The 13,424-nt window shown below is 38.8% G+C and overlaps 1 protein-coding gene across 2 annotated transcripts in view; it reads right to left on the bottom strand.

The window, feature by feature from the left end:
* LOC120784595 (RNA-binding motif, single-stranded-interacting protein 3-like) overlaps nucleotides 1-13,424 on the bottom strand; it is a 115,821-nt gene that overhangs the window by 14,796 nt on the left and 87,601 nt on the right. For both annotated transcript variants that reach the window (XM_040118518.1, XM_040118517.1), the window contains exons 7-8: nucleotides 5,874-5,980; nucleotides 1,329-1,372 (exon numbers count right to left, since the gene is read on the bottom strand). In XM_040118518.1, coding sequence (XP_039974452.1) covers nucleotides 1,329-1,372; nucleotides 5,874-5,980 — 151 coding nt within the window. The remainder of the gene's footprint in view (nucleotides 1-1,328; nucleotides 1,373-5,873; nucleotides 5,981-13,424) is intronic.

Below are 13,424 nucleotides of genomic sequence, written 5' to 3'. Positions count from 1 at the left end.
TTTAAAAGGAAAATAGACAGACCAGATAGGAGGTGGGAAATAGAGAAAAAGAGCCCCCAGAGAAAGTGAATGTTGTGTTTCTCTGATAAAGAGAGGACAGGCTATAAGCCAAAGCAGTCTGGCCGGTTGGGACACATGTTTCCAATAACATTGGATTGGCATCAGACCCTAAACACCAGCCGTCCTCAAGCTTTAGGAGACTCGCAAACCTGTAATTGATTCGTACCCTTCCCCTCTCCTTGGGCTGACTTTATTTTTGCCTTTGCCCTCCTCTTGACCCCACCCTTTTTATACAACCCCTTTCCCTCCCTGCTTTTCGCCTCTCTAATTAGCTGCATTTGCATTTCACAGTCATTTAGTGCTTCGCTGGAAGGAGCTCAGATGACCTCGGAAGAGAGGTCGGAGAGTGCTTAAGCACTGCAACCGCACAGATGCTCGCGTGTGAGCATGCATTTATGCATGCATGAGCACGCACACATGCACAGAGACACAAGAAATGACCAAAAGTAAAGCAGATGCTTGGATATGGAGAGTAGGAATTAGAAGAAGCAAGCAACTAAACAAGACAACTATGCAAAGAAGAAGGGGAAAAGAAGAAATAGTCGAAAGCAGCTGAAAAAAAATTAAAGAAAGGACTGGTTTAAAGGACGTATGAAGAAGGTAAAGGGATGTAACAATGTTTAAAGTGCAACAGAACGAAAGTAAGGAAGAGGAGGAAAATGGAAAGTTGAGATACAAAGACTAAGAGGGACTACGTAGACAAGGAGGAGGAAAAGGGAAACACAGAGCTGGAGGGAAGTGTCTCCTGGGATCACATCACCAGCAGCATTCCTAGCAGACAGGACCAATCTCCAATTTCCCCCTGGAACAGGCAGACACTCGGCTCTCTGCGCTCAGCCTGGGAGGACTGCAGATAGCCTCGGCTGACGAAAGTCTTACAGCAAGACTGCAACACCACCCAACCTCCCTGTCTGCAATCAAAACCTACATGTCTGACAGCTTGTATGCATAGGTGCATAAATAAATGCTCCAGCTGCATCAGTCAGATGTGAGCATGAGGGCGAGAGCGGGAAAGACAGAGAGAGAGAGAGAGAGACAGTTTTGTGTGTGACTGTTTGAGAATGTGTGCTTATATGTGTGGTCTGCTCATTTGCATGCAAGTGCTCTTGTGGATATGGCTCATATACAGGTGCTGATGATGGGACTCCAGCCGTTTTGTGGGGTTTACTTTACAAATATTTGGCAGGGAATTTGAATCAGAATTAAAGTTTGCACTTCGAAAGCTGTAGACACAGTTTGTAAATCTGAAAAGAAAACTTTCCACCTACCCGTTCTGCATCGCAGTGGGATCATACGTCAACGCCATACCACTCTGGAGAGAAACAAATACACTTAAAGGTTAAAATACTTCATAGGTCTTTTGAATGATTTGTGTTTACTCTCATTAAGATTATGATGTGTAAACTGTTATTTGATGGTGTCATCTGACTGAATTTTGACTGAAGTCAAAAACTGCTTTAGTTATATTGCTTATGAAAAATGGTCAAGCCGATAAAGATAATGAATTGAGAGAGGGAGAGACACTATAGAGGGAAAGTAGCGTAACTCATAATTTAAAATAAACACTGAACACACACACTTTCTCTTAAAATTCATCAAAATAAACGAGTGGGATAAAAAGACCTGCTAAATAAAGAACAATCAATGATGTCCTCGGTAGCCCAAAAATCTCAAATGAGCCAGTTAAAAGCACTTATGAAGAATAAAATGATTCTGCATGATTGCGTGTGAGCCTGTGAGCCACTCAAAACTACGTTTCATATTCAAAAATAAACACAGACATAGTATAATTACTGCAAAAAGGAAACTGAGGGTTGATTATTATTGTCTTGATAGTGTGAATGAGTGTGCTTGGGTATCTTTATGAGGTACCTTCTATGTTACTGCATAATGGATATGTAACAACACAATAAGTTCCTGGTTCAATGCACTTGCAATATTTTAAACTAAGTATGAATGAAATCAACATATGAGAGTAGAAGCGATCTAATTTATTGCTCCTCAGTCTTTAATTGTGCAAAAGGTTTTAAAGTTTTTTTAGACAAATTTCGAATGCAAATAACAGAACATCATTCATCCAAATATAATAAGCTTGATGATCATGAGCGATACAAAAATAACTACAATAATAAGAACTATCTACACAGGAATGGCCTCAGTGAAATAAAAACCAAATGTGGTAGATGCTGCTGTTCGCTCCACTTGCATTTAACAATGTGTAGCACACAAAGTCAATAGAAAGTCCCACATGGAGAGAAACAGACATAAAATCATAATGGGCGCCATGAACTAAGGTGACAGCACATCTGCTTGAGTTAAAAATGTTTCATATTGAGTGGAAATTAGTCAGTTATTCCCAACTGTATGGCTTTGTGCACGTACAAAAGAGCAGAAAGGAGATGATCTGGAGGAAAACGAGAAAAATGTTAGTTCCTGATAAGTTTTGAAAGCAGTCTGTCTGAGCTGTCACACACACATTTGGTGCTGGTTGTTACAGCAAACATCTGTATTGTCAGTCAAGGAACTTGGCTATATTTAGGGAACAGTGGCCAAATAGCACCAAAAAGCACCAAAAGTACTCATTTAATTAAAACAAGCCCAAACTTCATTTCATTGAATCTTTTAGAAACAGTTTAGGATCCAATTGTAAATATTTACTATATACTACGATCCGGTTTTCAGCTCCATTATGCATATCATCACCATTTTGTAACTCAAAATATTGACCCACGATACACTGTTACATCCCAACTACAGGAAGCGCTGCTCAACAGCAGGCGGACACCATACTGTAATCTTCCTATAGCAATCTCCACTAATCACAGGGTTCAGTTATTACTACAGTACTCATTACTAATGGTTTAGAAAAGGTTTTACACTTCAGCATCATTATATGAGTATGAGAAGAAAGTCTACCCGACACTACAAGAGTGTATTTTAGTTGCCTAAATAGTCTCTCCGTCCCTCCTCCTCTTGATTAAATGTTGTCCGTCTTAAGTCCAGTGTTCATCATTAGGGGAAACTTTTCTCTTTGAATGTTTTCTATCTGTGCCTCACTTGCTCTATCATGTGCAAATAAATGAAGATCTTCATCCACTTTTCTGCCTCTTAGCAATGTTGGAACAAACTTAAAGTATCAATAGTGTTTTTAGTCCTCTAATCTTTATTTTTCTCCTTATCTGTCTTTCCCTCTGTCACTGTTCCCCCCCTCCTCTCTTATCTACAGACTTACAAAAGTCATTTGTTCTTGTTCTATATTCCACACAAGGCTCTTCTCTCCAATTTGGCACATGAGTTGCAAGTGTACCCTGATGCTGAACTCTGCTGCGATGTTTGGTTTTTCCCCAAACACTGTTCCTAGCCAGGATGGGGGGAACATAGACGGCAGAGGCAATAAAAAGGAGTGCCAGACACTGATGACATCAAATAGCAAAAATTAATTCTTCCAAAGCCCTAGATTCACTTTCACACCAGCCCTCAAACAAACATCTGATTTAAAGCAGGTAACATTTACATTACACCTACACAAGAATTCTTCCTTTCACGTGAGCAACATTTGTATTCACTGCTGGTTCCTTGACAATCTACTGCATTGTCTTTTGTAACAAAAGATTTCTGAGCCAGAGCTAGAAGAGATCAGCTCTGTGAAGCATTTGATGTTTGCATCTTCTCCTCTAAGTTTCCTTCATCTAACGGCAAAAACCGGACAACATTCCTCAGCTGCTGCATAGCAACAGCATTAGTCCATGATAATGTATATTTAGGTACAGTATGTGTCCACAAGTGTTTCCCCCTGGAAATGTACAGACACATAAGGACATTAAGGACACCTTAAGGAGGCTCCTGGACCAGAGCCTCTGTTTGACATGATTGCTTCTTCATTTCTTGGTGGAAAGTCAATCAAACAACTACGAAGATATGCAAAATGACAAAGAGACACAGAACAACTACAAAGAGGACTACAAAAGACACAAAATACAAACATGTTGCAAGTACAAACATGCAAAATGTTTGTAGTTGAAAGAAATGCAAAACAACCCAAAAAATGACGCGAAAGAGACACAACACAACTACAAACAATGTGGCTGTGTCCCCCTCTTTCTCATGGTGTCTTTGTCTTATGTAGGAGGGGTGAGGAACCTACATAGGCTGTGCCCAGGGGCCTGCTGTCTAATAATCTGCCCATGTTTATTCTGTACGTGCTTCTCTGGACAAATGTTAAATGTGGGAGTGATTTTGTGTGTGATATGTGCCCATGTCATGGTCCCAAGGCCAGATTCATTTAGGAGTGAGGGTTTCGGGGAGATTAGGGTTGGCTGACTGATTGTGAGGATGCGGTCAGGCCCCTCAATGCAACTCCCGGGCCAGATGTCTCTATTAGTCAGACTGGACTCGGAGACCTGGCTCTGACAGATTCATATACCTCTGAAGGGATGCTCTTCCTCTGCAATACCAAGTGGGGCTTGTCAGGACTTGGGCCACTGACAAATGTGTGGGGAGCCCACTGAAAGCACAGATCATTTATTTTAAGTCCAGCTGACAATTCACAAATGTTGACAACAGGACACAAAAAAGGGATCACTAACACTGAGGCCTCTAATGTTAACTAAGCCCTGGTGTGATTTGTCATGGCCTTCTCTCAGAACAAAACTGAAATCTTTGCCGGCTACACACACAAAAGTCAAACACACACCGTGGCATCCTGTTTTTGTTGTGGCTGCTCTTATTTCAGCGCAAAGTTGTTTCAGCTTGATTCCGTTTCATTTCACTTCACCACCCTGCTCTTTCCAAACCTCCATGTTATGCGTTACGTTGGGAAATTGTTTAAAACTGTACTCAGTGTGTGGGTGGCAACATTATTACTCACTTTCCCTTGTTCTGTAAATTAAAGCTTTGGTATCGACACTAACAACTTCTGAACTCCCAGAATTGTGCAACACTCAATAAGCTTTCAGTCTGCTGCACAAGGTTTCATTTCTTCTGAAGATGACAGACTGGAAGTGGGAGTTTCAACAAAAGGAAAAACAACTTGGCATTGGGGTACTGCACTAACCTTGTATTTCAAATTTAATAACATTATTATATGCCAGCTTTCATACTGTCAGCAGCATCTTTAATTCAGCCTACAGTATGTTATTGGAAATGAAAGCTGATAATGACCCCGCAGGGGGCTTGTCAAGCTCTTCAGATTTTATACTCTGTTATAAAATGTGAAAAAAGGGAACAACAGCTAGATATTTCAAATGTATGAGAAGGATGACTTTTCGGATCTTCTGTAGTGTTTCCTGTGACGCAGCCGTGGACAATGTGTTGTGAAATGCTACAGTACAATCTATTGTACTGTATGCACCACTATTTCACTCTCACTTCTATTATGATAAGATTACTGTTATGCTTTTGCTAGAAAGCTGAGTAGGGGAAAGGTTTAAAAGAGGTTTGTGGATATACTGTACTCATACTTGTGACTAAATTGGAATAACACCACTTTTGGTTTTGTTAAGTTTACTATTTCCTCTTAAAAACCCTCTCAGTAGACACAGTGTAGTCATTTTGATTGTGAGAAGTGAGAAGCTAGGAAATTTCTGTGGCAGCATAATTCTGCTGGAGGAAAAATCCATGTTGCTTTCTTTGAGAGTGGCAGAGGGTAAAAAGGATTATGTTGTAACAAACTGTTTGAAAGACATGGTTCTTGTGTTACAATTGCCTTTTCCACTTGTGTTTTAAGAAAACGCTGCAGTGGCTGGTCAAGGGAATCTTTTATGATGGGTATTGGTGAGCTTTTTTTAATGATTAAATAAACTTTAAAGCTTTACCTCTCCTTCCCGTGTCCACGGTCTGCCATTCTGGGGATACTTGACCTGGGTCTGCCTCTTTTTCTGGCCTCCATCAGCAAACTTGCACAGCAAAGGCTCTGCTGGGGCTACAGAGTGAGTCAGACAGAGAGAGAGAGACAAGGATAAAAACAGAGATGGATTAATCATCTTAATAGCAGGAAAAAAGGCAAATTTCATGCATTAGGTTAGGAGTTACATTTCAAAGATAAGATTGAAAGACAGGGTGCTATGCTGTGGCTTAAACAAAAACATAACATAAATCAACTGGACCTTAAAACAGCACTTCAGCTCTTACATTTATCTCTTCCACCCCTAATCCAAACATCTAAACAACAGCAGTTATCGCACCATCTCTACAACTCCTACAACTGTGCTTTGACAAAAGCAGCCTTGACGTTGAAATAAAGCCATGGGCTAATCATCAAAGCATGGTGTGCGTGGTTCAAACGACAAACCAAACAGGCATACTTAATACGCTAAATAACTCCACACAGCTTGCCCCCCGGGCAATAGACTTTGGTTGTGATTGCTCCAAAGACAACATGGCCCTTTTCTGGACCAGAGAAAGAAGAAAGCCTTGATTACAAATAGGATTAGCTGAGTGTGACCTGCCATACAAAAGTTCACCAAACTCCAACTACAACCTGATAGGCTTCTGCCTCAAATACCCTACAGGCCTCTGAAATAGCAGGAAGTAGCTGGATTGGAGCAGGGTTCTCCTAAAGAAAAAAGGCTTTGTTCTGTTATCAATTCATTTATTTTAAAGGCATACCTTTAGAATTTGTTGGAAAGAAGGAGAGCGTGAATAATGGCTTCTATTTCTGGGAAATGCTTCAGCATGACTCGACAAACACAATAAAAAGTCTTATCCGAGCATGAGCCAGGAAACTCAGATAAGACACTTGATGGCGTATGTAGTCAACAGGCAGTCTTCTGTTTTATGTGATCCCTGACACTAGGGTATTTTTCTTGGATTTCCAGTTATTGTTCAACCTTATGCACTCTTAGAAACATACACATCACTACCCACTAAACTCAGAACCAGCCTTTTAATCAGCATAAATATAGTGGAAAGATTGGAGACGGATAAACATGATAAAATATAGAAATTACTGAATGAAATTCATACATACTGAATAACCTTCCTACCCTGCCCTCAGTTATTATGGCTTTTACAACAGCTACCAAAGCATGAGAACTAACTGAGATGTTGTATAAAATTTCAACATGTACATATATAAATATTTATATATTGATTATTATACACAGTCAATTTAAAGCATAGTCACGATCATTCCCTAACCCTCACTAAAGGTTTATTATTGCAACCATGATGACAAAGGTCCCTAACCCAAGCAAAGTAGTCATTGCAGCCCAAGCCACTTAACAAAGTTTATTTAATTTTATCCAAACCTTAACCATATCATTGTCAGTTCATAAAACAGATGTATTTTTCAACAGTGATTTGTAATAGTTTGGAAGGGCACAGACAAAAGTCGTCCTACTGATGAGGCCGGTAATTTCAGAAAACGCTACTATGCGTCATGCTAGAGGGCACGGACAAACTATGTATTTTGTTGTACAGTTTGGATGACTGAGCTGAACTGTTGGAACATTGAGCGCTTATCTTCTTCTTTTGAGTTCAGTTTCCCTTCAAGGAAATGAACTACAAATTAATTAGATAATATTCAAAAGACAAAGATTTCTAACTGGCAACCACAGAAGATGGACAGCAACCCATGAAGCAAAGCAAATCATCATAACAGTGTGTTAAAATACAAAGGCGTTTAAATTGTAGCAGTGAAACACTGTCACACCAAGGAGTGTTCTGTTCATGTTCTGAGTCAGTTTTATGAAGACACCTCTCGACCCTGAAATTGATTAAGCCACCTACTTTTATGCATGCCTCTCAGTTGTTACTTTAAAACATCCACCAAGGCATGTTTGAGTCATTGGCTGCATCTTTAAAGAGAGTGATAGCTGGCACTCTTGTCCTAGTTCACTAATGATTTCAAACTGCAGAGAAAATCAAATTTTGGAGCCTCATCACTGTGTGTAGCTTAGGAATGAAGAAATTCTTAGATGACATAGAATTCTATGAACTAGCAGAGACAATATCCTCATAACGGTACTGAGTCACACATTATAAATCCCAAAATAAACTACGCAATTACCTCGCCTACTTCAAGAAAAATGTTTCTTCATCTCTGTAAACTGAAAAATGTGAAGAAGTGTTCTCAGCAGAGAAAAAAATTCAGAGCTCAAGGTTGAGAGAAGAGTTATTTGGAATGTCTGGGGCATGGATGGGTACTCCAAAGGTAAGAAGACAGACATTCACAGTGCCATGTCATTATAGTGCATTTAGGAGTACTTTTTCATTACACTGTTTTAACTTGATTTCGGAATAACAGGCCACATAGCTGGGCCCCTGTTATCATCCAGTGCCTTTGCTATTCATCTTTCTCAAACACTCCCCTTCTCCCTCCCTCTTTTACCCACTCTGCTCCACGCATTCATATACATCTAGTAAACGGTCATGTGTGTAGTTGTATGCTTGATGTGTATATGTATCATCATGTCCCACCACAAAACTCAGTGTAGTTTCCTCACGAAAAAAAAAGAAAAAAAACAAAAAAATGTTCAAGATTTACATCACAGGTGATGGATGATTTAAAGTGAAGATAGAAAACACCATTTAGAGTAGTGCTTTGAAGTTATAGCCATTTTAGACCATATAGTTCCAGGAACGGTGGAGCCAAAGGACCAAAATTCAATGACTAAAACTTCTTTTTATGCATTCTTGTTTGCATTTCCACTGCATCAAAGGAACTGTGAAAATGAGGCAAATTAGACCGATAACAGATAAAAGACAATAATGCTTTTTGAGACTCAATTTTCACACAAGAGGAAAAATACAAAATCATTGTACACTCTTTACATTTACTATTGTGCAGCGACCTTTGCTTGGGTGTAATGAATGGATGCAACGGAGCTGCCACAAGGCTTGTGTTTGACCAATCAGTGATGATCAGCACTGCAAAATCCGCCAAAATAGTACCTGTGCTACTGGAAAGTATTACTCCCAGAGCAGGGATTTTTTGACACCAGGAACTAAGGTCAGAAGAACTAAATTTAGACCCTGCTTCTTCCACTCTACACATTGGTAAGGTTCCTGGGCCTTTGGAAACCTTCCTGTGGAGGTAACAGGTTATTACTCTTAGTTTGTGAGATTAGTTGATTTTAGGTCAGATCAATATGTGGTATTAATGGCCAATAAAAAAATGAAAAGAGTACTATATTATTCATATGAAATAGCTGTGAATTCTAATTTTTGAATTAGAACAGGATTAGTCTCAGATTATGGTATAAGGTACATTTGAGAATGATGTGGGCAGCATTTAACTGTCAGGTTTATGGGTGTAAAGTTAAACATTAATTTATGTGTGTGTATTTGTATGACAGGACTGCTACTTCAAGTATAAGAAAATATGTGATGTGAGGACACACACACACAATCTTGATGAAGTCTTAAAGGCAGTTTCTGTGTTCTGTTGCTGTTTTGTTTTACTGATGTGGCAGAAAGAGAAAGCCACATTGTCGACGGCTGACAACTTGTCAAGTTTAGTCAAGACACTTTCTTTTCTGCTTCTCCAATAAAGTACCACACAAAGACAGAAGAAACTCTTGCTGATCCAAAACAATTATTTGTCCTTGGCATTTGCATGAAAAGGATGCCTGTGTGTTTTGAATTAAATCTGTAATTTTTTCTCTCCTGGTTTATTACATAGACAGCAAAAAAGTTTGTGTTTTTGGATTTATGTGAGATTTAAAAAAAAAATGGAGCCATTTATTGTTAGAATTAATGATACAAAAATACTAAGTACGTGATCCTAAGACGGAAAACTAAGAGTAATGCAGAGAATTTCCCTTGATGTAATTGATGCCTGCTAAAGAATGACCGACTCATTTTAAAATGTCAGTGTACTTTTCCCCTCATTCACTTCCATGGTGTCCCTCAGACTAACATCCATTGAGTAAAACACGCAGCATGATTTCGGAGGGAAATTTTTGTGGAGTAACTGTGCTTGTTAAAAGTAACACAACAACAACAGGAGGGACACTGGCCTTCTTCCATATCCTGAATAGTAGCATACTTCCACACACACAGACATAAAAATTCACATACACAACATTGTGGCTGTAAGCTGTTTTTATATCCGAGCTGGTGAATTTGCTCCAGACATTAAACACTGGCCCTGTGCTATGGGCCACTGTTTACATGCACAAACACGCCTACGCGCACAACCACATACATCAATATTGTTACAATGTTGTTGATTGCCTTAGTGCATCTAGAGCTTGAATTTTGTGTTTTTCAGAGACTGCTGCAGAAGTCCAATATTTGGTTCTGCAGGAAATTTGGCCATGCCTATTTACTGTATGGGAGGAAGTTGTAAAAGTAACTTTTATACAACGGTGCTACTTTCTCGGATACCTGGAGTTTAATCCTATTATTATTTAAATCTGAAATGTCTGATTGTACTGTCATAGCGTTTCACAATTCCGACAAAACAAAGAGCAAACACAAAGTAGATTAAGTGTTTGAGCTGTAGCTTATGACAGCAAACTAACTGAAATAAAAAAATAAAATAATTTAAGTTAAACAACTTAAAAAATGTTGGTTTAATACAAAATAATGTTTGAGCCTGCATTTGCAGTATATAGTACACATGTGTATGCGTAAGTTTATGGCTGTGTGTGTGAATGTGTTCCTGCTCGAGCGAAGGAGAACAGTGCCAATATACATTCAGACGAAGAGGATATCTGTCATGCCTTACATAAGTGGACAATATGGCAAAATTGGTCTTACAAGCCAGGATGTCAATGCGGCAGAAATGGTGAAAAGGATTGCAACTGGCTATTAAATAATCAGTATTGGATAATGGGCAAAAAGTTAAAAGGATACGCAAAAATCAACCAACCTCCAAAGGCATTTTGTGTATTGAGTCATTTCATTAAAGCAATTACTCTGTTCAACAGAGCCATTATTTTTGGAATTTGTCTAAAAGCTCATCTGTGTTTTACCACTTCAGAGCAAACATAGAGTGAGGCATTTAAAATGATGCAAAATGACTTTCATTTACCAGTACTCCAGTGTGTAGTACTATATCGTAACAACCAAAGAAATACCTAAAATAATTTTATTCACATCATATTCTAGCTATGATGTAAAAACACACAAGTGTAATATAACTGTTGTATTAGCTTGAGGTGATGCCTGTGGTGGCAGGGTTGTGATATCTGCATTTTTCTGAGGGTGAAAAAAAACCCTGCAGTTAACTGAATATTCATTCACACCAACATTGACAGGCCAAAAATACTGATGATGATTATGACAATAATGAATTTTATTTATTATTAAGAGGCGAACTTAGTCGCCACACAATCAGGAAGTAACAACAGCTGTAAACCATCCAAGGACAAGATTACCGGTAGAAAAACGGTGCATCCAATTAATTATTCAGCTTGCTTTCAAAGCTACAATCTGTTGCATGTCACAAGAGGGCTTTAATAGGAAGAACATTTTTAATTGTCAGTTTGACCCCTGCTGTTCTCACTCTTGTGTCTCTGTAACACAATGTGATGAATTCATGATGAATTTGGGTGCAGCTGTGACTGCCCCTTAAAATGGGTCACTTTTGGCCATGTCAAGTTAATTAACATTGTCCAAACCAAATATTTGGATATCTAAAAAGTTCAGAGCCATGTCAGTTTTTAGTAAACAGGCAATAGAGTTGAAGAAATGAAATTTAATCCAAATCGAATGAGGAAAATTATTGCTAGCAATAATATAAATTGTTCTTTGTAGCCCCAAGCAATGTTGCCCTTCTTTCTCCAGGTTGTTTTTCTTCCCCGTGTCCCGACAGGTAGGGAGAGGGCTCTCACACTTAGTGGCAAATCTAAACATCTTTGCTTAGTTTGCAGAACAAACTACTGCACAATGAAGACAACTGCTCAGGTCTCATAGAAAATTAAAGGAGGCACATTTGGTGGAGTTTCACCATAACAGAAATAGTCAGTGTGGCAGTGAGAAGACACACGGAGAAGAGAAAAAGCTGCCAACCAGTGACTGGACCTAATCTTTTTATTTTTTACTCTGCAGTGATCATGAAATAGGCTTGTTATTCATAACAATGTTATCCTCATTTTTATTATACAAGTGGGAAGAATTTAAGAACTTGACTCACTGAGAAACAAGAGATATTCAAGTATACGGTACATAGGTGTTCAGCTTTTCTATGGTGATTAGACCCATATTTGAGGTAGCTAATGACATTTGTTAATGAATAAAATACAGATTACATGCTTTACAAAGCCTTTGTCTTCCAATCAACTCTGTATTAATCTTTCAAAATGTTAACATTAACATAAAATGAGTCTTATTGTAAGTCTCTCAAAAAACATGGCTACACATTTTGTGACTGATAAATCATTTATCATATCTTGTTTTTTCTTTGCTGTACAAGGTGCTTCTGAGCTTCATCCTTATGGAAAATTTGTGAACCTAAATAGTGAAAAACCAAAAAATAAAAAAGACCCACCCACACACTGAGCTACTATGTGGTATGTGTAGTCGTGCGTCACTGCATGTGTGTCTCCCAGTAGTCAATACTACTAAACAACATAAGCTGTTGCTAAGAGATGCAGACTTTGCAAAAGCAAATCATTGAAGTAAACAAACAGTTTATTGGACAAAAGCTACACAGGGTTTGTTATCAAACTGGAGACTTTTTAAAAGATTTATTGGCACTCATTTACAGGCATGCAGGAGTTGATATACCTGTTTAATTTATCTATTAAAATGTCACTGCTTTCTTGATTCATTAGTGAATAGTTGCACTCCAGTTTTTGTTGTTTTCTTTGCGTTTTTTGGTGAAAAAATATTGTGACATCCGTTCACTACAGAGACAGGCAATGCATAAGAGATATAAAAGGTGTGCAGACCACAAGAGATGTCAACAAAATGATAGAGAGATTAGTAGTTGTGTGCCTAAATGTGTGTGCATACAGGTGAATGCTATAACTAGTGCTTCACTGATTTGAACTGGAGTTTTAGATCTGTGGGATTTTGTGTTTAACTGACAGGAAGTGTGTATAGGTAGCATGGATTGTACTGTTACCACTCACTGGAGCTGTGGGATATTGCAAACCACAGTAGGGCAGCATAGAAGCTGTTAAAACTCCAGCAGAGCAAACAAACAAATCCACCTCCCTTCTGGTGAGAAGGGCACAGGAGAAGAAATAAGAGGTAGAAAAATATGGGGGAGGAAGAAACACACAGGTTACGCTAAATGCACCTGGTTAAGTGCAGGAGATATATAATAAAGATCTTAGCTCTGGTATTTCTAAGCAAGAACCCAGTCTGTAGGTAGGTAGACATCCTTAGCTTATAATGGCACAATGGTTTCAGTTTTCACTGTGAGAAGAGAGGGGATACCATATAAGTGGGACCCAGTCGTTCAAATGGGG

Source organism: Xiphias gladius, chromosome 22 (assembly GCF_016859285.1).
Source record: "Xiphias gladius isolate SHS-SW01 ecotype Sanya breed wild chromosome 22, ASM1685928v1, whole genome shotgun sequence".
In the NCBI taxonomy this organism is placed as follows: domain Eukaryota; kingdom Metazoa; phylum Chordata; class Actinopteri; order Istiophoriformes; family Xiphiidae; genus Xiphias; species Xiphias gladius.
This window is presented reverse-complemented; position numbering and strand designations above follow the sequence as displayed.